This window comes from Erythrolamprus reginae, chromosome 11, assembly GCF_031021105.1.
Source record: "Erythrolamprus reginae isolate rEryReg1 chromosome 11, rEryReg1.hap1, whole genome shotgun sequence".
NCBI lineage: Eukaryota > Metazoa > Chordata > Lepidosauria > Squamata > Dipsadidae > Erythrolamprus > Erythrolamprus reginae.
Genome location: NC_091960.1, coordinates 15086593 through 15110737, shown reverse-complemented (window position 1 = coordinate 15110737; position 24145 = coordinate 15086593). Strand labels below are relative to the sequence as shown.

The 24145-nt window shown below is 42.3% G+C and overlaps 2 protein-coding genes across 2 annotated transcripts in view; one reads left to right on the top strand and one right to left on the bottom strand.

Moving 5' to 3' along the window:
• Positions 1-753: 753 nt before the first annotated feature.
• On the bottom strand, positions 754-4288 carry LOC139173955 (cAMP-dependent protein kinase inhibitor beta-like). Its single transcript, XM_070763927.1, has 2 exons — positions 4144-4288; positions 754-836 (listed from the first exon to the last, which is right to left on the bottom strand). Exons 1-2 carry the CDS (start codon positions 4286-4288, stop codon positions 754-756), a joined length of 228 nt encoding a protein of 75 aa, XP_070620028.1.
• Positions 4289-23604: 19316 nt separating this feature from the next.
• Positions 23605-24145, top strand: part of SERINC2 (serine incorporator 2) — a 51702-nt gene continuing 51161 nt past the window's right edge. Inside the window, exon 1 of the mRNA XM_070764534.1 lies at positions 23605-23900. Coding sequence (XP_070620635.1) covers positions 23862-23900 — 39 coding nt within the window. The 5' untranslated portion in view covers positions 23605-23861. The remainder of the gene's footprint in view (positions 23901-24145) is intronic.

The following is a 24145-nucleotide window of genomic DNA, read 5'->3' as shown; positions in this document are numbered from 1 at the left end:
AATAGGCAGATTACTTTGGAAAGAGCTTCCCCCCTTGAGATGAATTCAGCAAGGGCAGAAGGAACTGGCACCTCACCTGAAACATTACCTGTGAACGTTTTGTGGAGAGGACCGTAAAGCCTGGTGGTGAAACCAACACACAATCTCCAAAGAAGGGGTTGCTTCCAAACATCACAGTGACAGATGCATACTGTGAAAAATACACATTGTTAAAAAATAAACACAGTGCATGGATCTTTGAATAACATTTTGGACCCACAAAGATATGGCAGATGCACAGTTAAGGATGACGTTTAGTGGAACAGCCTTTGTTTTGCATGTAGCTTGTTCCCATATCAAGTTCTGGGCATCTTCAGATGAACTTCAACAAGGCGCCTGGCTGAAACCCCGGGAACCTGCAGCTTTCAACCAAGACAATCTTGAACTGGATGACTCCAAAGCAACTTCACGGGGCTTTCTGTACATGGTTGCTCTCTGCTGTTTCAGAGTTGTGGAAATAAATGTAACTCTATAACAACCTCTTCCATTCTGTCTTGCAGTTCTTCAAGTGCCCTCTGAAGAAGTAGTCCCTAAAGGTCACACTCAGGTCTTTATAAAATGTGTGGTTGTTTATTTTTTCCATCCTCCTCTGTCTCTCCTTCATGCCGTGGGATGTTAAGACATGTTTTGCCAGGAAGCCCCAGCAAACTCCAGGTAAACGTCTTTGGATGTTAGGAAGCCTGTCCTTCTTCAGTTGACTTCCAGGAGGAAGGGTTAAGAGGCATCTTTCAACTCTGGACTTTGGGGTGCTGGTGGAGGCACCTCTGTGGTTGGTGACTGCATTTCTTGTGATCTGTCTGGGGAAAGAAAAGCAGAGAAATATAAAGGAAGTACAGTGGTACTTCTATCTGTGAACGCCTCTACTTACAAACTTTTCTAGATAAGAACTAGGTGTTGAAGATTTTTTTTGCCTCTTGTCAAGAACCATTTTCCACTTAAAAACCCAAGCCTCCGAAACTGTAACCAGAAAAGGCAGGGAGAAGCCTCCGTGGGGCCTCTCTAGGAATCTCCTGTGAGGAAACAGGACCAGAAAAGGCAGGGAGAAGCCTCCATGGGGCCTCTCTAGGAATTTCCTGGGAGGAAACAGGGCCTCCACCCTCCCTGTGGTTTCCCTAATTGCACACATTATTTGCTTTTACATTGATTCCTATGGGAAAAATTGCTTCTTCTTACAAACTTTTCTACTTAAGGTCACAGAACAAATTAAGTTCGTAAGTAGAAGTACCACTGCATTTGTCAGTGGTGACTAGAAAATGAGACAGCCATGCATTGTGCTAAACCATGTCTTGTTTAATTGTGATTTATTGACAAATAAATTGTGAAGTTGTGAACTTCTCACAAAGCACTCTGTCTGGAGCCCTTGGCCATAAATCTCAGTTTTGTTAGTCCTAAATATGGGATGGGATTAGAGCAAATCAGCTACTGCTTTTTCCTTATAAAAGGGAATCCATACCCACTTAAGACCATATTCAGTTCTTCATAAAGTCCTTCATAACCATCTCTTTACCAAATCTTACAGCCACAAATAAGTTAAAATGTCAACTCTGAAGCTGACCTGACCAAAACATTTTGACCACTTCAGTGTTGCCATACTGGAGACGAGGGATGAGGAGGGAATTTGAGATAGAGGTTGACATAGAGGCCACAGAGTCTGTAGCCAAAACAAAATATTTTCTCTTGGGAACCAAGGACATTCTCACCCCTGGTCAGAGGAAGGTGGGGTGATTCTACCTGGTAGCCAGACCTCACTGTGATTCGACCATGTGACTATTTGTTTTAAGAAGGTAGAAAAGCTTTTAATTAGGTGAAAACTGTGGGAATGTTCACCAGATCTCTGCCAATATGATATTTCCAGTAAAACCGTTCTTTGAGGAATCTGCTAGCCTTGGAATTTTGCTTGTTATGGATTTATTACTTGGGTAAATGTCCAGCAGTCATTGCCAGCCATGGAAGGAAGAGAATGGTCTTGCAGCAGGCCAGTTAAAGCCCAGCAAGCCATTGATGTCCAGAGATGACTCTTCCACATGACCTACAATTTTAGTTGGGAAGTATTCTTTTCTCAAATAATTACTTAATCATAATAATAATAATTAAAATAATTAATAATTCAATTGATAAAATTGAACGGGTCCAAAGACGGGCTATAAAAAGGGGGGAAGGTCTTAAGCATAAAACCTATCAGGAAAGACTTCATGAACTCAATCTGTATAGTCTGGAGGACAGAAGGGAAAGGTGGGACATGATCGAAGCATTTAAATATGTTAAACGGTTAAATAAGGTTCAGGAGGGAAGTGTTTTTAATAGGAAAGTGAACACAAGAACAAGGGGGCACAATCTGAGTTAGTTGGTGGAAAGATTAAAAGTAACGTGAAAAAATATTTTACTGAAAGAGTAGTAGATGTTTGGAACAAACTTCCAGCAGACGTGGTAGATAAATCCACAGTAACTGAATTTAAATATGCCTGGGATAAACATATATCCATCCTAAGATAAAATACAGGAAATAGTATAAGGGCAGACTAGATGGACCATGAGGTCTTTTTCTGCCGTCACTCTTCTATGTTTCTATGTTTCTACTTTCAAGCCAGAACACTTTGGACTGCTTCAGCCTGCCTTAGCAACATGCTGGTAATGAGCTGTATGGGGATATCATGCATCTCTGCACTGAGAGCAACTAGAGTTCATTGCTAGGTGCATAACGGGAGCACAGTGAACAAACCTAGAGAAGCAAACATAGTGTGGATCACTGCGTTCTGCAGTAGTTGTAGCTAGTTGGGTGGTTAGAAGGGGGCATCCCCAGGTTGAGTGCATTGCAGTTATCCAAACAGGAAGTGACCAAGGCACGGATGCCCATGAGCATGTCAAGGACTAGCTCAATCCTAGATGATATTCCATTATGTTACCATATAAGAATGTAAGCATGTTAAACAGTGCTGAGTCATAGGGTGTAAACTGCAATCTGATTGGGCCAGAGTATTATAAAAAAGGAAAGCAACTTTACAATGATTGTTGGGTGTTGTTAGTTGGCTGGAGCAGTTTGAGCGTGAGTTAATTGAGTTAGAGCTGTAGTGTTGCTACGGAGAAATCTGAATTGGTTTAGTATCTACATGTAAGTAAGCTTTACTGCATATTGTTAAAGCAACGAATGTTCCTGTAAATGAAAGATTAATACAGAAGATATTTTGATTGCACTGAAGAGTAAAACTGTCTTATTACTGTTTTCTACAGACGTGTCATCGTTATTTCTCTGCACTGGTTCCTAAATTGCCACACTATAGATTCTGGTATCTTGTCAAGTACTACTATGTGGCTCTGTACTGTGGTAGGTCCCTCTACTTACGAACTTAATTCATTCCATGACCAGGTTCTTAAGTAGAAAAGTTTGTAAGAAGAAGCAATTTTTCCCATAGGAATCAATAATAGTAATAGTAATAATAATTGATTAAATTTGTATGCCGCCCCTCTCCGAAGACTCAGGGCCACTATGTAAAATGTAAAAGCAAATAATGTGTGTGATTGGGGAAACCACAGGGAGGGTGGAGGCCCTATTTCCTCCCAGGAGATTCCTAGAAAGGCCCCCCAGAGGCTTCTCCCTGCCTTTTCCAGCCCTGTTTCCTCCCAGGAGATTCCTAGAGAGGCCCCCCAGAGGCTTCTCCCTGCCTTTTCTGGTTACAGTTTTGGAGGGTCGGGTTTATAAGTGCAAAAGTGTATGTTCGGTTTTAAATAAGGGTCTTTTAATTATTTTAAATATTAGATTTGTTATATGTTGTTTCATTATTGTTGTTAGCCACCCTGAGTCTACGGAGAGGGGCGGCATACAAATCTAATAAATAAATAAATAAATAAATAAATAAATACATACATACATACATACATACATACATACATACATACATACATACATAGGCCAAAAAACCTTGAACACCTGGTTCTTATCTAGGAAAGTTCTTAAGTAGAGATGTTCATAGGTAGAGGTACCACTGTATATCCAGACAGAGCAAACCCGCCCGATCCAAAACAGAGGAGATGAAGAAAGAAGGAACTACTCCATTGGCAAAGAGTTCCAACCATACAAGAAATTAGGCAAATAAGGAGGATGTCTACCTGAGGTAATAGACATTTCTGCCAGTTTCAGGGGCAAGTCGGTGGGGCTGACACCAGCTGGTGAACCCAGGATATCCGGCAAGGCGTTTCTTCGGCCAGTGCGCCCCGATGATGCAAAATCCAGCACGGGCTCCACCTCAGTCATACTTCCCCTGAAATGACACCAGAAAATGCTAGATTGGCCAACCATTTCAACTAAGGTAGTTGGAGAATTTCCCACTTCAAATACCTTTCCATTCAGCCAAGTCATATACATCTGGAATGTGTCCATTAGAGTTGGTCAACTCTTGCTAAAGATACAGTTTCTCCTAAATTGATTTGTAGTTTGTTCAGTTTTGGCTTAGTGTATTGATTCTTGACAAATGTATCTTTTTCTTTTATGTACGTTGAGAGCATATGCACCAAGACAAATTCCTTGTGTGTCGAATCACACTTGGCCAATAAAATTCTATTCTATTCTATTCTATTCTATTCTATTCTATTATTAAGTAAGCCACAGTGATGGGCTCCTATGGGTATGGTCAGGTACGCAGAACTGGTAGAAAAAGTTTGATTTTTTTTCTTCCCCCCCCCCCCCCCTTCTAGGCTCTGGATATGTTTTTCCTATCGCAGTAAATGAGGTTAAATGTGTATAATTTTAGAAGAGCTGTGCGTGTGTGTGTGTACATACACATACAGTTTATATAGTAGACAATGTACATTTTTGTGTGGCTGTAATATGTATGCACACATATGGCATATATACATAGAATTAAATAGTATATTTTGGATGTTCAGTAATAGTAAATACATAGGGAAATTGTATCTCTTTGAGGCGCGGAGAGGCCAGGCACCCTAACCCTAATCCTTGACATGAGTGACGTCAAGTTAGCCACCTTTAAGCCAGTCAATTGACCCTTAAGTCACCCCCCGGTCACATGACCATCAAGCCATTACCACCTGGTCACATGACCAGTAAATCTCACCCACAAAATAAGCCACGTCCACAGTGTGATGGTAAATTTTTTTGCAGCCATTCACTGGTTGAGAACCACTGATCTAGATGATAAAGGCATAGATAGACCCAGAAAAATGATACAGAATGGGAACTTCTGGTGATACAGTTGTATTAACTATGTCTCTTGGTGTGCGCACGCATTTGTGTGGATGCATGCTGGCATCCTTATTGCTATGCTATGCCCAGACTAGATAATTGGGGTAGTCAGCTGAAGGGAAAACCTTGAAGGATTGCTCTGCCAGATGCTGCCACCCACCACTTCAAAGAAGATCCTGCTCAGCTGTTCTTTGTTCAGAAACTCTTACAGATGCTCGCCCCCACCCCTCTTCTCTAGGCGCTTCACCATCTGCTTTTGACACGCTGTTAAAGCCCTGGTAGCAGCAGTAGCCTGCAAACGTATGTTCTAAGGAAAGTTGTCTTTCTCCCTCGATGAAGGAAGTGTACCTGTAACATCTGCATGGAATGTGACTGTCAAAGAAGCAGCGATAGAAAGCGCTCAGGCCGAAATAGTCCTAGGCTGGAAGGATGCAACAAAATGGACAAGACAAAATTGGTATCGGTACATGGAGGATCATATTCAGTTTGAGATGATGGACAAGAGGATGAATTCGGCCAATGAAACTGATCTGCAGGAACTGATGGGACGATGGGACAAGATAAGAGGACATGGGGTTAGTAGAATTCAAGACCAAGGTACAAAGAATAAATTAGAATTACTTTATAATATGTAAATAGATACTGTATGTTGCTCTTGAGTTACAATGGTATATAGAAAATATGCCCCCATTTTGGTGGAGGAGTATGAATGTTGTTTGGTGGTAGGCATTTTAAGCATTGAGCACATTGTTATGTGTTGAGTGAATGTTTTATTACTATAAAAATCAATTTAAAAATTACATATATGTATAAGAAAAGAAATGTGACTGTTACAGGAAAGCAAAACCGATATATCAGTGGTTCTGGGGGTCGGGTCCCCTTTGGGGGGTTGAAGGATCGTTTCACTGGAGTGGCCTAAGACCATGGGAAAAGACAAATTTCTCATGGTACTAGGAACTAAAGCTTTTATCCTGGCGCCTTGGAACAATCCGACCAATCATATATTTACAGTGGGGGTGTCCATCTGACCTGCCAATCAGCTTAAAGCTTTGTTGGGAGAATTGGTGCTAGACCTATGGTTGGGAGTCACCACAATATGAGGAACTGTATAAAGGGGTTGCGGCATTAGAAAGGTTGAGAACCACTGCGATAGATTAATGTCCACTGGTAACTTTGCCTTTTCTGAGATTTTTCCAGCCTGGTGTTCATGTCAGAAGTTAATATTCACTTTCCCAATATATAGTTATTTTTTAAGAAATCTTTTGTAAAATCAAAACTATTTGAGCCAAATAGTTCCCAGCCAAAACTCACATCAGCATTTTGGTTTACTCAGGTAGTTCTTAAGTTCTCATGTTCGAACAGGGCCTAGAGTTTCTTTCAGATCCTTGCACTTGTAGAAGTTTATTTACTGCATAGTTTAATAGGTGTCCTCCTCCCCTTAAGCCCCTCCCTTCTACCACTGGCGATGTTATCTAGTTGGGTCATGAAACATCTGTAAGAAACAAGCAATCTCAGAGAGTTCCCACAGCTCTCCTCCTCTCCACAAACTCTTCTCCCTTCTAGCTCTGAGGATGTTATGTTATGGTACTGACTGAGTCAGAGGAGGAAGATGAATTAGAAGATGAGCCCATGTTAGATGCCAAAATGAGGAGAACTATGTCCAGACAAGAGTATCTGAAAAGAGTAGGGTCTTGGCATTAGTAGCTCTAGGGAATACTTGACCATGCCTTGTCACTATATAAGGGATAGTCTGGGGATAAGTGGGCATGGTGAGCAACGTTTGAAAAAAACCATGGCTGTGAGCCCTTTATGCTTTCAGATCGCTCTAATTCATGAAATCTGCATCTCTGAAAAGACTCTGGAGAAACCATAAGTCCAGTTGATTGACAGAATCATTTCAGGAGAATTTCCTCTAATAAGGTTTGGCTTCCGGGCCTGGGACCTGTTGTTATCTCAGAGACAATTCAGCTGGGAAGCTGACGGAATGGACTAATTTTGAGTTGAAACTATTAACACTTGTTTACCTGGACATTTTAATAGCAATGTACTTTTATATATGATCCTCCTGATCGGTGACCCATCCAGACAGAACAGGACACACCCCTGCTTCTAGATGACATCTGGCGGAAGAACATGGTCAGGTTTTCCCCCCATACTTCAGATCATATTTAGTGGCTTTTTCTGAACTTATTCTGATTTCTCTACATCCTTTACAGTGAGTGAACAAGACAACTGAGATGAATATGTATTGACAGACCTTTCACATGATATGGTGTCAATGGAAAGAACTCACACTTTTGGTGAAATGCTGTGAAATGTTGACTAATCACAAGTCCTATATATCTTCTTCACTTCAAAAGTCAAGCAGCAACAAACATGATATATAGACCAAACATAAGGGAAGGGATTCCTAGGACATAAGGAGGAGAATAAATGGCTGGCATCACATTTTCTACTAAGCAATAATGCTTGCTTTCAACCTTATTTTGCTGAAAAGGGGACTTGATTCTCATGTAATACTAAAGCATGAAAAAACGTTTGGAGTAAGTAGTTAAGACACCAGACCAGGAGACCATAGAGTTCTATTTCTGCCTTAGATATAAAAGCGAGTGGATGATCTTGAGCCAGTCACTTTCTCTCAGCCCTAAGAAGGAAGTAACGGCAAGTTATTTCTGAAAAATCTTGCCAAGAAAACTGCATGGACTATCCCTGAGAGTCACCGGGAGTTAAAAACTGACTTGAAAGCACAACCTCCACTCCTCCCTGCCCTCAAGCCCCTAAAATAGGGGTGTCAAACTCAATTTAATTGAGGGCCACATCATGGTTGTAATTGATCTTGGGTGATAGGCATGGCCAAGGTGGGCATGGCCAGCTCTACGTCACTTGTGTTGAGGCACCTATTACTCTGCCAGCAAAAACGGCCTCCCAAGGTGTATTTTTGCTGGAAGAGGTACCATGGGCCAGTCCTTTCCCGGGCGATTGCTACTGCAAGCCAGATCTAAGCAACCTGCAGGCCAGATCCAGCCTCTGGGCCAGGACTGGGTTCTAACTTAACTCGCTGCTGGTTTGCTACCTCCCGTGCTGCATGGGCCCACTTCGTGAGCGCGCAGTGCTGAATTTTTTCTTTAAAAAATCCCCCTCCCCAAAAAAGCTGAAAACACATGCGCTGTGCTAGAAATTCAGCTTCTAGGCATGCACAGAAGAAGACAAAAAAACAATTAACTTTTTTTTTAAAAAAATCATTTTTTTCTTAAAACCAGTTTTGTGACATCATTGTGACATCACCAGTGGGTCACTACCATTTTGGTGAAGTGGTCTGAACCCACCTCTGTTCTGGGTCCTGAGTTTGACAACCCTGCCCTATCTATGGTCCCAAGCCACTATAGCTCGCTTAACCCAACAATCTAAGATGAAGCAAAGATAAAGCAAAGATAAAGCAAAGATAAAGCAAAACCCAGAGTCACATAAGACAGTGGTTCTCAACCTTTCTAATGCCATGACCCCATAATACAGTTCCTCGTTCCTTGTGGTGACACCCAACCATAAGTCTAGCGTCAATTCTCCCAACAGAGTTTAAAGGTGATTGGCAGGAAGGTCAGAGGGACACCCCCAGTGAGAACACCTGATTGGTCGGATTGTAAAAATATAAGCTTTAATTCCTAACACCATGGGAAGTTTGCCTTTTCCCACGGTCTTAGGCAACCCCTGTGAAACAGTCATTCGACCCCCAAAGGGGTCCCAACCCCCAGGTTGAGAACCACTGACATAAGGCTACACGCAATCTGTCAATTCAATCACTTGTTTTGTAGGTTTGCCTTCTTTAAAGCTTAGGAACCAGGTGATTCTTGTTATTCCAGATGATGAATCTACCTGATTTTTTATATCAGCAGGGAGCTGAGCCAAGTAGCTTTTGCATTTACAAGTTCTTTCTGGGCCCTATTCAACATGCTGATGCTTCACTTGTCAACAAGATGAGTGAGAAATCATTTCTGTCCATACAAGAAAAAGTGTCTTTAAATTGAGCTTGGCAATTGTTGATTTAGTCCGGTACATTGTGCGGCTTTCTTAGCAATGTTATAAAAGTGGGTTTGTCACTCTCTTCTTTAAGGATATTCTCCCTCTTTCAACTTTCCAGTTTAATCTACAGTTGAGGGATTTTCAAGTGGTCTCTTCTTCAAATATTTCCCTAGACCAGTGATGGCGAACCTATGGCACGGGTGCCACAGGTGGCACTTAGAGCCATACCTGCTGGCACGTTGACCTAGCTGAACTCCAATGTGCATGTGTGTGCTAGGCAGCTGATTTTTGGCTCACATAGGCTCTGGGAGGATGTTTTTGGCTTCCAGGGAGCCTCCAGGGGGAATGTGGGAAGGCGTTTTTACCCTCCCTTGATTCCAGGGAAGCCTTTGGAGCCTGGGGAGGGTGAAACACAAGCCTACTGGGACCACCAAAAGTTGGAAAACAGGCCATTTCCAGCCCCCAAGGGCCTCCAGGGGTGGGGGAAGCTGTTTTCACCCCACCCAGGCATTGGATTATGGGTGTGGGCACTCATGAATGGACGATGACACACACGCACGCTCTTTCAGCACCAGAGGAAAAAAAGGTTCGCCATCACTGCCCTAGCCAAACATTAACCAGTCCAATCCATTTCATTTTTTAAAAAAGCCAATGGTACTGCTACCTTCCTGTGATATACATGCCATTTTAGCCAAAGACGGTAGAGGAAAAAAACCACCAGGGGTGAAATGGTACCGGTTTGGCGCAGTCTGGGTGTACCGGTAGTGGTGTCTGCTGGTGGTTTAGAAAACTGGTAGAAGTGGCAGCATGAGGCTCCACTCACCCACCCACCCGGATATCACCATTTTATTTTTCTTAACCCTCTGCGCATGTGCCATGCATTCTGCGCATGTGAAGAGTCTGAAAAAGCATGTGAGAGAAGTGTGCATTCATGCATGAAGCATGCATTTCTCAACCAGTAGGGAAGGCAAGTAGATTTCACCACTGGGATCACATCCCTTTCTATGTCAGCACCCTGGTTGTGGACCTCAGTCCTGGAAGAGATTGTAATTTTAAATGTAATTTTAAATATAATGTTTGCTCATTTTGTTTTAAGGTTTGAGAGGGCTTCAAAGACTGCTGGTGTTTTCCTACTGGTCGCCCTTAATGTCAACAATCAAAATTGGGATGCTGTTCCATCTTTCCCTTTTTAATTTGACTTTTCTCATAAGGACCACAAAATTTTTAAAAAAGAGAGAAGTGATGGGAAATGCAACAGGGCACAAAGGGAAAGGCGACATCATCCGTCACGCTTGTAAACTTCTGTGAACAAAGCAGGATATTTCATTTTTCTGAGCTATTGTAGCTGTCTAAACAGCCCTCAGCTGATTGATTTAAAAGTTATATATTGATATATGGTCCTGGGGTGTTTGTGCAGACAATGATCACAGTTAATGCAAACAGACTTAAAAAAACCCCCATATTTTGCCTGCATATTAAGAACCAATCTGCCAGAGATGAAACCTATATTACTCAGGTGGCACTTTCACATCTTATGATTATGCAATTCAATTGGCGGGCTTTACTTCCAGGAAGCTTAGGAGGAAGAGAAGAAGCAAATTCCTTTGCAGAAGGTGAGACGTGGATATGTCAGCACCGTTCTAAGGATTGCATTTGAAGCTTCCCTCCAGATCCAGAGCAGAAAAGCTGGAAAACAAGAGAGGAAGGAATTGGAAGTGCTTAAATAGGGCACAAGTGGGTGGAAGGTGGATTTCTGACATCCACACACTTATAGTAGGAAAAGAGAGCTGGCTGCTGGATCGTTTGAGCCCTCTAAGAGGCTGGTTGTTGGAGACCATGGTTGAGCTCACACAACAAACTCAGCCAAGAATGAATGAGCTTACTCCAATGTGTAAACCTACCGTGCCTGGTGGATTCATGCATTTGAAATGATTGGGAATTAAAGGAGAATTTTTTTGTGGGTTGGCTGCATTACCTTTTTACATATTGCCACAAAATGATCCTGGACTTGGTATCGTCAAATTCTGCTACATGCCTAATTTTTTGTACTTGCACAATGATCTCTCTTTCGCAATTATGCCGTGACTTCCAAACCCCTGGTTAATATCAAACACCCAAATGCCTAAAAGCCCATTGAAGTGAAACTGAAACATTCCAGGCAGGGGCACATTTTCCACCATCAACCCATCCAAGGCCCCTGCAATTGTCAGCCCAGCAAATCCCAGCCTTGCTTAGGCTGATACTCTTAATCCGCCCTCATGGCATAGAAATGGCTAGCCTTGAAGGGGGAGGAGGGGGTCGCAAGGACCCTTCTGTAGCAGCAACAGATGAGTGTTGCTAATGCAAACTCCCCACCGCACCCAAATCCTCCAACCCCACCTTCTCATCCTTGAAAAGAGGTTTCAAGGCTTTGTAAGCCCTTCCCTGCTTCCCTTCCTTTTGGGAAATTGCAACATCCTGGCTTGGAATCTTTGCAGAATGCTCATTAAACCTCCTAATGCACCCAGCGATGGAAACAGCTGGAGAGTCAAATGCTGCGTTGTGGAAAGTTTCATCACCTTGTGCTTACACACCCATGCTCTTCCACAGGAGCCTTCCCTATTCATCTCCACCACCTTCTTTTGTTCTTCAAACCTCACCAAGGGGCTCATCAACAGATTGGTTCCTCTATGCATCCAGCCAAGCCAATGAATAAGGTTGACAGTTACCTATAACCTACCCTGCTGCCCTAGTCCTCCCTCCCTCCCCTTCCTATCTGGAAAGTGCAACCCCTCCTCCTCCTCCTACTCCAACCAAAGGAGCAAGCAAGCTGACACACTTACCAGGGGAGTTGTGGAAAAATGGAAGGGCTGATCTCCAAGGAGGACTGTCAGGGGCAAAGTCGGGGAGCAGCAGAAGAAAAAAACCCAAACGATCAGTCACAGAATCTGCCTGGGAGCATGTTGCACCCACTGCTCCTAATCCATCTCCATGGTCTCCTGGAGCATCCCTCTTCCTCGATTTGCAAGATGCTTTTGGGCATCAGCAGACCGTGAGTTGCTTGCCTGGAACGCCTGCCGGATCTACCAATTGCTTCGAAGGGGGTGCAGGAGGTAGGCTTACACACATTTGGCCGCTCTTCTCAGCCAGGTAAGCTGGCGTAGCCCCCTCTGCCTTTTCCGTATCTCCTGATTCAAAGGCAGAAAGCTTGAATTCCTGGTTTCCCATCAGCCTTGCATAAATCTCCCCCTTTTCTCCTCTCTTGGCTCTGCCTCTCAGTTGGCACAACTCTGGGAGTCTGCCTCTGCTACACATGGTAGTTTTCAGCTGCTGGGAGGGGGTTTGATAGATTCGCCTCCCTGCTGGGCAGGGCTGTGTTTAGCTCGCTTTTCTCCCCAGCATTCCCACGCCCTGCTTCCCCCCACCCCCACTGTCATTTCTGAGCAACAGGTTATCGGCTTTTTTGTTTTATTTTGCACACCCCTCCCTTCCCCACAGGCACCCCATCGCAGCTGTAGGATGGCCACTCCAAAATTCCTCTAGGGTGGATCAGAAGCAAATATTTCTTCAGGGAGGAAGGCAATTGGAAGGATACCAATGGACTTCCCAGGTTCCAAGGTTTAATCTTTGCATTCAGGTTTTGAGAACTGTCCTCGCTAAGCTGTAAACAAAGGAAAACACATAAGGAGAAGCTGGGAATGAAAAGGAACATAGATTGGCTTTGAAGTTAATGGATTCTAAGAGAGGCATTCTGACTGGGCTCTTAAATCAGAGGCTAAATCAAAATGACAGCTAGGCTGGCTACCAATCTAACTTCATTCTTCGGAGTAGAGGAATGGGTGACAATCCAATGCAACCCAAGAAAAAAGCCATCCTGGATTTATTTTTTACAAGGAGGTTTCCCAAGCAGTATATTCAATAAAATGGCATTCCTGATAGTTCGGTTTAATGCAATGGTTTGCTTCTTACATCTTCTTGGTAATCTGGTCTTCAGGAATGAAGCGAAAGTACATTTTAGGAGAAACCCTCCCATACTTCCACTTTCTTACAATACTAGACAACACAGTATCACCAGTAGATCTTCTCATTTCTAGGTTCTACCATATCTCGACATCTAAAATGGACACTTAACATCAAAAATGTCATTAAAAAATCACAACAAAGAATGTTCTTTCTGTGCCAATTTAGAAAGCTCAAACTGCCCAAGGAGATGCTGCTGCAGTTTTACAGAGGAATCATTGAGTCTGTCATCTGCACCTCCATAACTGTCTGGTTTGGTTCTGCAACCCAACAAGACAGACACAGACTTCAGAGGATAATTAGAACTGCAAAAAACCCAATTGCTGCCAACCCGCCTTTCATTGAGGACCTGAATACTGCACAAGTCAAAAAGAGGGCGGGAAAAATATTTACTGACCCCCTTGTATCCTGGACTTAAACTGTTTCAACTCCTGCCCTCAAAACTATGCTATACAGCACTGCACATCAAGACAACTAGACACAAGAACAGTTTTTCCTGAACGCCATCACTCTGCTAAACAAATAATTCCCTCACCACTGTCAAACTATTCACTAAGACGGCATTACTATTAATCTTCTCAGCATTCATCTCCCATCATTCATCATTTATCATTCATCACCCATCTCCTCCCACTAATGACAGTATGACTGTTATTTTGTTGCTTGTATTCTTACGATTTATATTGACTGTTTCCTAATGTGATCTGATTGCTTATTTGTACCTATTATTCTCATCAAGTATTTTACCTTATGATTCTTGAAAAATGTGTTGTTTCTTTTATGTACCCTGAGAGCATATGCACCAAGACAAATTCCTTGTGTATCCAGTCACACTTGGCCAATAAAAAATTCTATTCTATTCTATTCTATTCTATTCTATTCTATAGGAAATGGAAAGCTGCTCTTGATACTGTATGGAATTCCTGGGTTTGCACAATATGTTAAGGCTGGGTTGCTTATTGCATTAACTGTAGTTTTTAAAAAATCGCTGGTTTCTTATCCAATCCACAACAGATGGATTTTCAAAACAGCCAAAACAGATATGATCCAACTAAGCCACCACACAGTCGATTGATTGTGTTTAATCACATGTATCAAAATCTTGCATCAAAAGTCTTCAAGCCCACCATGTGCCAAGGGTTAATAGACTGGATTGTCTTCATCAGACTTGGACCCATGAAACCTTGACTTAAGCCACTGATGATGTTAGCTAGTTTGGGTAATGAAATGTCTGCAAGAAAATGGGCAAGCTCAGAAAACAGCAAGGAACCCTCATGTCAACCCCGAGCTACAAATATTCTCTTTCATTAGAACCTTGACTTTAGCTGGAAAACTTACAGTTGTAACATTTGTTTCTAGCTCTTACAGCTTGCGCAGGCAGTTCTTCTGTATATCCCGCAAAGTGCTCCTGGCCTTTAGCAGACAAGATAGACTTTTCAGAGGATGCATAATCTTTGAGAGACAGTGTGGTCTTGTGAACTGGAGCAAAGAAGATCCAGGGTCAAATCCATCCCCAATCACAGGGCGTCTCTAATCAAGATGCCCCCTCTGAACCACCTTACAGGCTTGCTGTAGGGAAAAATAGAAGGAGAAAACATAATGTGTGCACCATTTGATAAAATGGGTAATATCAATTAAATAAATGAATAAAATTGGACTTTGGCTTCCTCTGTGTGTGTGTGTGTGTGTGTGTGTGTGTGTGTTCTGATTTAGAAAGACAGAGGCTAACTGAGAAATTTAAGTTGTGCTAACATGGGCCCTGAGACCAGAGATCTCCATGACCAAGGCTCTAGGCTAGAACCAGCAGGAAGTCTCTACTATCAAAGGGCTCCTTGCCTATGACCCACTCACCATGACTTCCTGAGCCTAAATAAAATCAGGCAGTGTAATCAGTCAGCCAAGCAGCATTCCTACCTTCTTAAAGATGGCTGAAGTATATACTATTATTATTATTATTGTTATTATTATTATTATTATTATTATTATCAACAATAACAGCAGCAACAACAACAGCAGCAGCAGCAGCAACAACAATAGAGTTGGAAGGGAGTTTGGAGGTCTTCTGGTCCAACCCCCTACTTAGGCAGGAAACCCTACACTACTTCAGACAGATTGTTATCCAACATCTGCTTAAAAACATCCAGTGTTGGGGCATTCACAACTCCTGGAGGCAAGCTGTTCCACTGATTAATTGTTCTGACTGTGAGGAAATTTCTCCTTAGTTCTAAGTTACTTCCTTAGTTCTAATCTATTTACATGAAAGGGACAGGCCCTGAAAGGACAATCAAACTGATCTTTCGGTAAATCTAGTTATTTGCTTTGATGGGACTGTCCAAGGTCCTGAAAGAAAATTTTAGAAGAAGGACAGGCAGTCTCAAGATGTTCTGGACCACAGCTTCCCACAATTCTTTGCATTTGGCCCTTCTAGCTGTGGTTGATGAGAACTGAAATCCCAAACATGTCTGCACTTCTCAGTTTACACATGATGTTATACTGTCACGAGGTTTGCTTGGTTTGGGCTTAACACCCTGCTTTGTGATTTGTAAAGTGTGCTTTATTTTTTATTTTTTTTAAATAAAATAATGTTTATTGGTTATATACAAATATATACAAAGAAACAATACAAAACAGTGTTGACAAGACAAGGTGTTCATATCATAAGCATCTGATCATTGTTTCCAATAGGGTCGAACAACCACATTTAACAATAACATTGTAAAGTGTGCTTTATTGATCACAATAGTTTATTCAACAAATGAAGACTTAACTCAGCCATAGCCAAGCAATATGTGCAAATCTAACAAAGTTTCCCAGGTGTGGTCCCTTCCTGATATTGGGGAGCAGGAGACCATAATATGCAAAATTTGCAACCAGCAGAAACATCTGGATGAATGTTTAGATAGATCAGTAGATCAATCGATAGAATTATTGGTCGTGTAATTGGACACACAAGGAATTTGTCTTTGGTGCATAAACTCTCAGTGTACATACAAGCAACAAGTGATAAATTATAATTATCATAAAAACATTCATCATCAATCATAAGATACAGCACTTAGTGATAGTCATAGGATACTGAATAAGCAATCAGCATAAATCATACTAGGATACTAAATAAAACAATATAAATCGTAAGATATGAAGAAAAAAATTATAGCCATAAGACGATAAGGAAATAGGAAATAGGTAAGATGAGAAGAATAATATTAATACAGCTCTTCTAGATATTTGACAATATTGTGTGAACTAGTTGTTTAGCAGAGTGATGGCATGGTGGGGGGTGTCCTTGTGTGCAGTTCTTTTAATGTGCAATGCCCTAACATTGTCTTGAGGGAAGAAATTGAAACAGTTTATGTCCAGGATATGAAGGGTCTGTAGATACCAAGATACCATCTGATGTATTATACCACATTCAAGACACAAAAGTATCAGTGCACAAGTATTGAGTAATATCAAAGGTTATCACACTTTTCAGCTATTGGCTTCTTAATATCCTGGTAGTCTTCAGTAAAATGTAAAGACTATTTTTTTATTCCTGGCCTTTCTAGATATTTTTACACATGGATTCACACTAGCTATAAATAGTTCTCCCAGTGAAAAAGGCTATCCTCTTATTATTTCCAAAAAATGTGAGCATTAAATGTTTAAACCTGTTTTAAAATCTTTTTCAAAACCCTAAAATCGAAAGGAGCCTGATAGCATCTGATACATTTTATTAAGAGGCATACAGTTTGGGGAGTGTGGCTTTTAATAGAATTTTTTAATCTGAAAAGAAGCTACCAGACTCATGATTTTTGGTTACTATAGTCTTACACAACTCCAGCAATATTTTAAAAATCTCCTAGTAGGGTTTAAGAAAAAGTGTCAGTTGAAAAAGTGGTTTTTTAAACTCAGCAGTTCTGCCCTACCCCCACCTCCACCCCAAATCTACATTGGGGCAAATCTGTTTTTCCCATTAGCCATGAATTCGGCAAGTAGTCTTCAACTTATCACCACAGATAGGAATGGATCTTTTGTCACTAAGCAGTGCAGTTTAGTGAGTTGTGACCAATTTTATGACTGTTTTGCCAGTTATTAATCAAATCACATAGTCATTAAGCCAATTTGGTCTCCCTCATTGACTTTGCTTGTGGGAGGTCCCTTGGGATGGAATAGAATAGAAGAGGAGAGAAGAGAAGAGTTGGAAGGGACCTTGGAGGTCTTCTAATCCAACCCCCTGCTTAGGCAGGAAACCCTGCATCACTTCAGACAATCTCTTCTTAAAAACTTCCAGTGCTGGAGTATTCACAACTTCTGGAGGCAAGTTGTTCCACTGATTAATTGTTCTCACTGTCAGGAAATTTCTCTTTAGTTCTAAGTTGCTTCTCTCCTTGTTTTGTTTCCACCCTTTGCTTCTTGTTCTACCCTCAGGTGCTTTGGAGAATAGTTTGACTCCTTCTTTGTGGCAACCCTGAGATATTGGAACACTGCTATCATGTCTCCCCTGATCCTTCTTTTCATTAAATAGCTATACTCAGTTCTTGCAACCGTTCTTCTTATGTTTTAGCCTCTAATCCCCTAATCATATTTGTTGCTCTTCTCTGCATTCCTTCTAGAGTCTCAACATCGTTTTTTGCATCGTGGCAACCAAAACTGAATGCAGTATTCCAAGGGTGGCCTTACCAAGGCCTTATAAAGTGGTATTAACACTTCACGTGATCTTGATTCTATCCCTCTGTTAATGCAGCTTATAACAGTGTTGACATTTTTGACAGCTGCTGCACACTGCTGGCTCATTTTTTTTTAAATAATTTTTTAAATTAATGTTTAACAAATTTATATTACACACAACATAATACAGTGCATAGTGAAATGTGCCCACCACCCAGACACACACACATTCCCCACCACCAAATCGGGGGTGTTTCTTGTGTAGTCCACTTGACCCAAGAGCAATATATCTATTTACATATTATAGAGTGATTCCAATTTATTTCTTGTAGCTTGGTCTCGGATTCTGCTCGTCATATATCGTCTTACCTTGTCCCACCATCCCATCAGTTGTCCCAACTCAGTTTCATTATCCGAATTTATCCTTTTATCTATAATTTCAAATTGAATATGGTCCACCATGTACCTATACCAATTTTGCATTGTCCATTTTGTCGCATCCTTCCAACCCAAAACTATTACAGTGGAACCCCGACATAAGAGCTGCTCTACTTAAGAGCAACTCGAGATAAGAGCTGGGAGGGGAGAGATATTTTTGTTCTACTTACAAGCCCAAATTCGAGATACAAGCGCCAAGGAGCTGTCTCCTGAAGCCAAACGCTAACTTCCGCGTTCGGCTTCAGGAGACAGCTGCGAAGCGGCGCACGTGTTTTAAAAGGTTGCAGCCGGCCTGGGGGGCTCGGGGGGGTGCTTGCAGCTTTCTTTCTTGCTCTTTTTCTTTCTCTCTTTTACCTTCCCTTCTATTTCTTCTTTTCTTTCTCCTTCCCACCTTCTTCCCTCCCTCCCTCCCTTCACTCATTCCTCTCTTACTCTCCCCTTTCATAAGTTTCCTTGCTTCCTTCCTCTGTTCCTGTCCCTTCCCCCTTTCTTTCTTTCTTTCTTTCTTTCTTTCTTTCTTTCTTTCTTGCTCTTTTTCTTTCTCTCTTTTACCTTCCCTTCCTCTATTTCTTCTTTTCTTTCTCCTTCCCACCTTCTTCCCTCCCTCCCTTCACTCATTCCTCTCTTACTCTCCCCTTTCATAAGTTTCCTTGCTTCCTTCCTCTGTTCCTGTCCCTTCCCCCTTTCTTTCTTTCTTGCTTTCTTTCTTTCTTGCTCTTTTTCTTTCTCTCTTTTACCTTCCATTCCTCTATTTCTTCTTTTCTTTCTCCTTCCCACCTTCTTCCCTCCCTCCCTCCCTTCACTCATTCCTCTCTTACTCTCCCCTTTCATAAGTTTCCTTGCTTCCTTCCTCTGTTCCTGTCCCTTCCCCCTTTCTTTCTTTCTTTCTTTCTTTCTTTCTTTCTTTCTTTCTTTCTTTCTTGCTTGCTTGCTTGCTTGCTTGCTTGCTTTTTCTTTCTCTCTTTTACCTTCCCTTCCTCTATTTCTTCTTTTCTTTCTCCTTCCCACCTTCTTCCCTCCCTCCCTCCCTTCACTCATTCCTCTCTTACTCTCCCCTTTCATAAGTTTCCTTGCTTCCTTCCTCTGTTCCTGTCCCTTCCCTCTTTCCTTCCTTCCTTCCCACCCTCCGTCCATTCATTCACCCATTCCTCTCTTGATCGCTTAAAGCCGGTCCCTGGTGCAAAAAGGGTTGGGGACCTCTGTCCTACAGGATTGGGTGGCAGAGAAGTTGAACATATGTAAATTTAAAAGTTTAAGAAAGTTTACAAGTTAAGTGAAAGAAACTTCATTATTCATTTATATGTACATGTACATTTCTTCATTAAAAACATGTATTTCTGCATAATTTAGACTAACTTTGTGAGTTTTTTGAGGGCTGGAACCAATTAAAATTATTTACATTAATTCCTATGGGGAAAAGTCGTTCGAGATAAGAGCTGCTCAACTTAAGAGCCCAGGTCCAGAACGAATTAAACTCGTATCTCGAGGTACCACTGTACTGCCTGAGCGCTTTCTATTGCTGCCTTTTTTATTTCTCGAAATTCTCCCATCGCATTGCTTTTAACTAGTACTGCTGGCTCATATTTAAATAGTTGTCCACTAGGTCTCCAAGATCCCTCTCACGGTTATTACTGTTGAGCAAGGTACCACATATACCATACCTGTGCATTTTGTTTTTCTTGCCTAAATGTAGAACCTTACTTTTTTCACCATTGAATTTCATTTTGTTAGATAGCGCCCCATGTTCAAGTCTGTCAAGAGCCTTCTGTATCTTGGTCATTAAATGAATGACCACTGGTCGAGGACTACCTCACCTTCTCCATGACCCATCCAGACATGTCTTTTCATCCTCATTTCGGAGAAGTCAACCCACTGCCCATCTTCTAGTCCAGGTTGCAGTTTTGCAGGGCACAACATCCTCCTTCACCAACCCAGCTCATTCCAAAGGATTTACTTAAAGCTCTCGGTTATTTTTCATCTCTGACTGCTGTTATATTGACATCCTCTTTAGATACCGTGCTGGCTCCAGGCAACTCACTAACCCCTTTCTAAATATAGTCCCAAGCAGCTAAGCAGAATTCACTTAGCAGCCTGGTGTATGGGTGGCTGTGTACCAGCAGCTCTGGAACAGATCTTGGGGGCAGTTTGCAAGAGTGAGAAAATAACTTGCATTTGAGGTTGATCCCCCCCCCCCCCCAGTGCACCAGTTCTATTCCAGGTTTATTTCTAGTGCAGTCTGGTTTCAGTTTCAGAAATTCAGGTTGCTCATGAAATCCTCCTTTGCTCCCTGCCTTCTCCTTCCCCCCAGCCTGGCATTGCTTCTTCTTGTATGAATTTTGCTCCTTCTGGTTGAGTCTTCTGTTGCTCATTTTGACTGCAACTGATTTTGCATATTTCTTTGTTGGGTTTAATAGCAAACAGCTTGCAATTAAAGTTCACACAATATGCTAAGAACAATCCTTGCTCTGCAAATCCATACAATGGCTTGTTTCGTGAACGGTACAAAACCCGCCTGTATTATGGCTATTGAATCATAAATGATGTAGTCTTTGTGCTAAACTATTATGGGGTTTGTTTGGTTTTAGCTCCATGCTGTATACAAACTGAGCCCTTTTATTTTGCCAACTGGGTTGAGCAATCTGTATGCATCAGGACTCATCCAACAAATTATGTAGTGAATTTTTCCTTTTAGGATTAATGGATAAACGGATGGGGTGGTGGTGGAAAGGAATGAGATTAATTCAATATATGATCACAGCAGTGAGATTACACTGTATGCACACACAGACATGGAAAGATTTGAGACTATCCATTCCGGAGGGATGGTTGATGAAGTTGACAAATTTTACCGAAAGGAATACATTTCCTTTGATTAGAGAATTTAGAATAGAATAGAATAGAATTTTTTATTGGCCAAGTGTGATTGGACACGCAAGGAATTTGTCTTGGTGCATATGCTCTCAGTGTATTTGTTGGTAATTGGAAGCCTTCTATGATTTTGTGTGTGTGTGTAAAAATAAAGAATGAACTTTTGATTTGTGGTTCTGATGATTAGAAAGGATAGATTATAGAAAGAAGAGAATCAGGGTGCAACTTTAGAAAGAGAGGTCAAAGCATGCTTGCACTTATAACTGCTGTGAAGAATATCAGAAGCCACTTTATACTTTCTTTTCCTATACAGTGGTGCCTCTACTTACAAACTTAATTCGTTCTGTGACCAGGTTCTTAAGTAGAAAAGTTTGTAAGAAGCAGCATTTTTCCCCATAGGAATCAATGAAAAGCAAATAATGCTTGCATTTGGGGAAACCACAGGGAGAGTGGAGGCCCTGTTTCCTCCCAGGAGATTCCTAGAGAGGCGCCATGGAGGCTTCTCCCTGCCTTTTTCGGCCCTGTTTCCTCCCAGGAGTTTCCTAGAGAGGCACCATGGAGGCTTCTCCCTGCCTTTTTCGGCCCTGTTTCCTCCCAGGAGATTCCTAGAGAGGCCCCACAGAGGCTTCTCCCTGCCTTTTCTGGTTAGATTCAGAGGCTCGGGTTTGTAAGAGGAAAATGGTTCTTGAGAAGAGGCAAAAAAATCTTGAACACCCGGTTCTTATCTAGAAAAGTTCTTAAGTAGAGGTGTTTGTAGACAGAGGTACCACTGTATTCTTAATCTTTTAATTTTTTTCTTGTACTTTTTTCTTTTTTAGGTTCTATTAGTTTCCATTAGCTTTTATCTTCTTGTATGAAGTCATTTTAATTATACACAAGTACACAGAGACAAATGGTTTGTAAAATTCTGAAAGCAAGTGAACCCAGCCCAAAAACTATTTTAAGAACAATTTTCAGGTTTAAACATTCCTATTGGAATATGGATAAAGGTGCTCATCTCTCTTATGACAGGACAGCTTGTACTTCACTGCTTAGTTATTGTTTTCTGTTGGTTCCTTTAAGTCAGAGTTACCAGTCTTGGGTGATTGCTTGGACTGATCCTTGCAGTTTTCCTTGACAAATTTCTTCAGAAGTTGCTTATCATTGCTTCCTTCCTACGGCTGAGAGAATCACTCAGTTGGTTTTGTATATAAGGTGGGATTAGAACTGACAGTCTACAAACCACAAACACTATGTGTGTGTGTGTGTGTGTGTGTGTGTATGAGAGAGAGATTTTTGCTGATAATGAAAAGGAAGGGAGACTAGTATAGATCTATTTCAAGCTATTTTGCTCTCATCAGCTAGCCATACCCTTACCGGGATTTGAACCTGGGCAGTCTGCCTGTAAGACAGTAGCTTTATACACTGCTAAAATAAATAAATAAAGGGAACACTTAAACAACACAATATAATTCCAAGCAAATCAAACTTCTGTGAAATCAAACTGTCCACTTAGGAAGCAACACTGATTGACAATCAATTTCACATGCTGTTGTGCACATTCAACTTTGTACAAAGCAAAATAATCAATGAGAATATTTCATTCATTCAGATCTAGGATGTGTTATTTGAGTGTTCCCTTTATTTTTTTGAGATATCTATATATATATATCTGTTGCTCATGCAACAGATACTCCAGTCTTTAGAGCCGGGGTGGTGCAGTGGTTAGAGGGTAGTACTGCAAGCTACTTCAGCTAACTGCTAGCCGTAGTTCAACAGTTCAAATCTCACCGCTCAAGATTGACTCAGCCTTCCATCTTTCCGAGGTGGTGTAAAATGAGGAGATTGTTGGGAGCAATACAGTATGCTGATTCTGCAAACCACTTAGAGAGGGCTGTAAAAGCACTGTGAAGGGGTATATAACTCTAAATGCTATGGCTATTACTATGAAAAACAAGACTTGAAATCCATGATGCTAAAGGTGTGTGTGTGTGTGTGTGTGTGGGGAATCTGCGCAGTGCTGGCAAAGAGCACCAATCCTGGTTATGGGTTTTCTAAGCCAGAGTTCTATACTAGGGGTAGACAACATTGGCTATCCTAGGACCTGTGACTTCAATTCCCAGAATTCCTGAGCTAATCCTACTAGCTCAGGAATTCTGGGAGTTGAAGTCCACATGTCACAGAAAAGCCAGCTTTGCCCTGCTGTAACCCATCGCCCAAACGCGGCCTCCACAAGGCAGGCGAGTCAAGCGACGTCACCCATCCCACCTCTCTCCGACTGACAGGTCCACGTCAAAAAGCCTCCCAAAACAGCCGAATCCTTCGACGTCTCCCTCCCCCGCCCGCCTTCCCTCAACCTCTCAGGGCTCGTGACGTGACCCAGCCACGAATTAATCGCACGCCCCGCCCCCGGAAACCAGGTGCGTCGGACTCCCGCCCAGCCGCCCCCTCTCCTCCAGCAGAACCGGGGGGGCGTGGCCAGAGAGCTTGGCAAGCAGCCTCGGAAAAGCCAGCGAGCGATCCCGGAGGAAGCCGAAGATCGCCGAGTGGTCTTTCGGGGCAGATCGCTATATTGGGAGCGAAGCCGAGTTGCGTGCCCGTCGCTTTCGGGAACTGCCGCCGGACCGAGCTTGAGTTTGCCAGGCAGGGGGGCTCCGGAGGCGCGGCCGGCGACATGGGAGCGTGCCTGGGGGTCTGCTCTTTGCTGAGCTGCGTGAGTGCCTCGTTTCGAGCATTGGGGGGAGGCGTTGAGCTTGACTTTCCGTTGTTTCTCCGTCTCGTCGGTTCTTTTTGCTTGTCGGGTGGGGTGGGGTGAGGGGCTCGGGAGAGGGGAAGGGGGAGTCCGGGACCTGAAACCCACGCCATTCTCGCCCCCCTTCCTCCTCACCCCCGAGTCTACGGAGAGGGGCGGCAGACAAATCTAATAAATCTAATAAATAAATATTAAAGCACCCGCTT

Bases quoted from the DNA above. Each gene is read 5' to 3' on its own strand.
- LOC139173955 (XM_070763927.1), bottom strand. From the start codon at position 4,288: ATGACTGAGGTGGAGCCCGTGCTGGATTTTGCATCATCGGGGCGCACT. The intron at 837-4,143 runs GTAGACATCCTC...TTCTTTCCCCAG, and splicing joins AGAAATGTCTATTACCTCAG to ACAGATCACAAGAAATGCAG.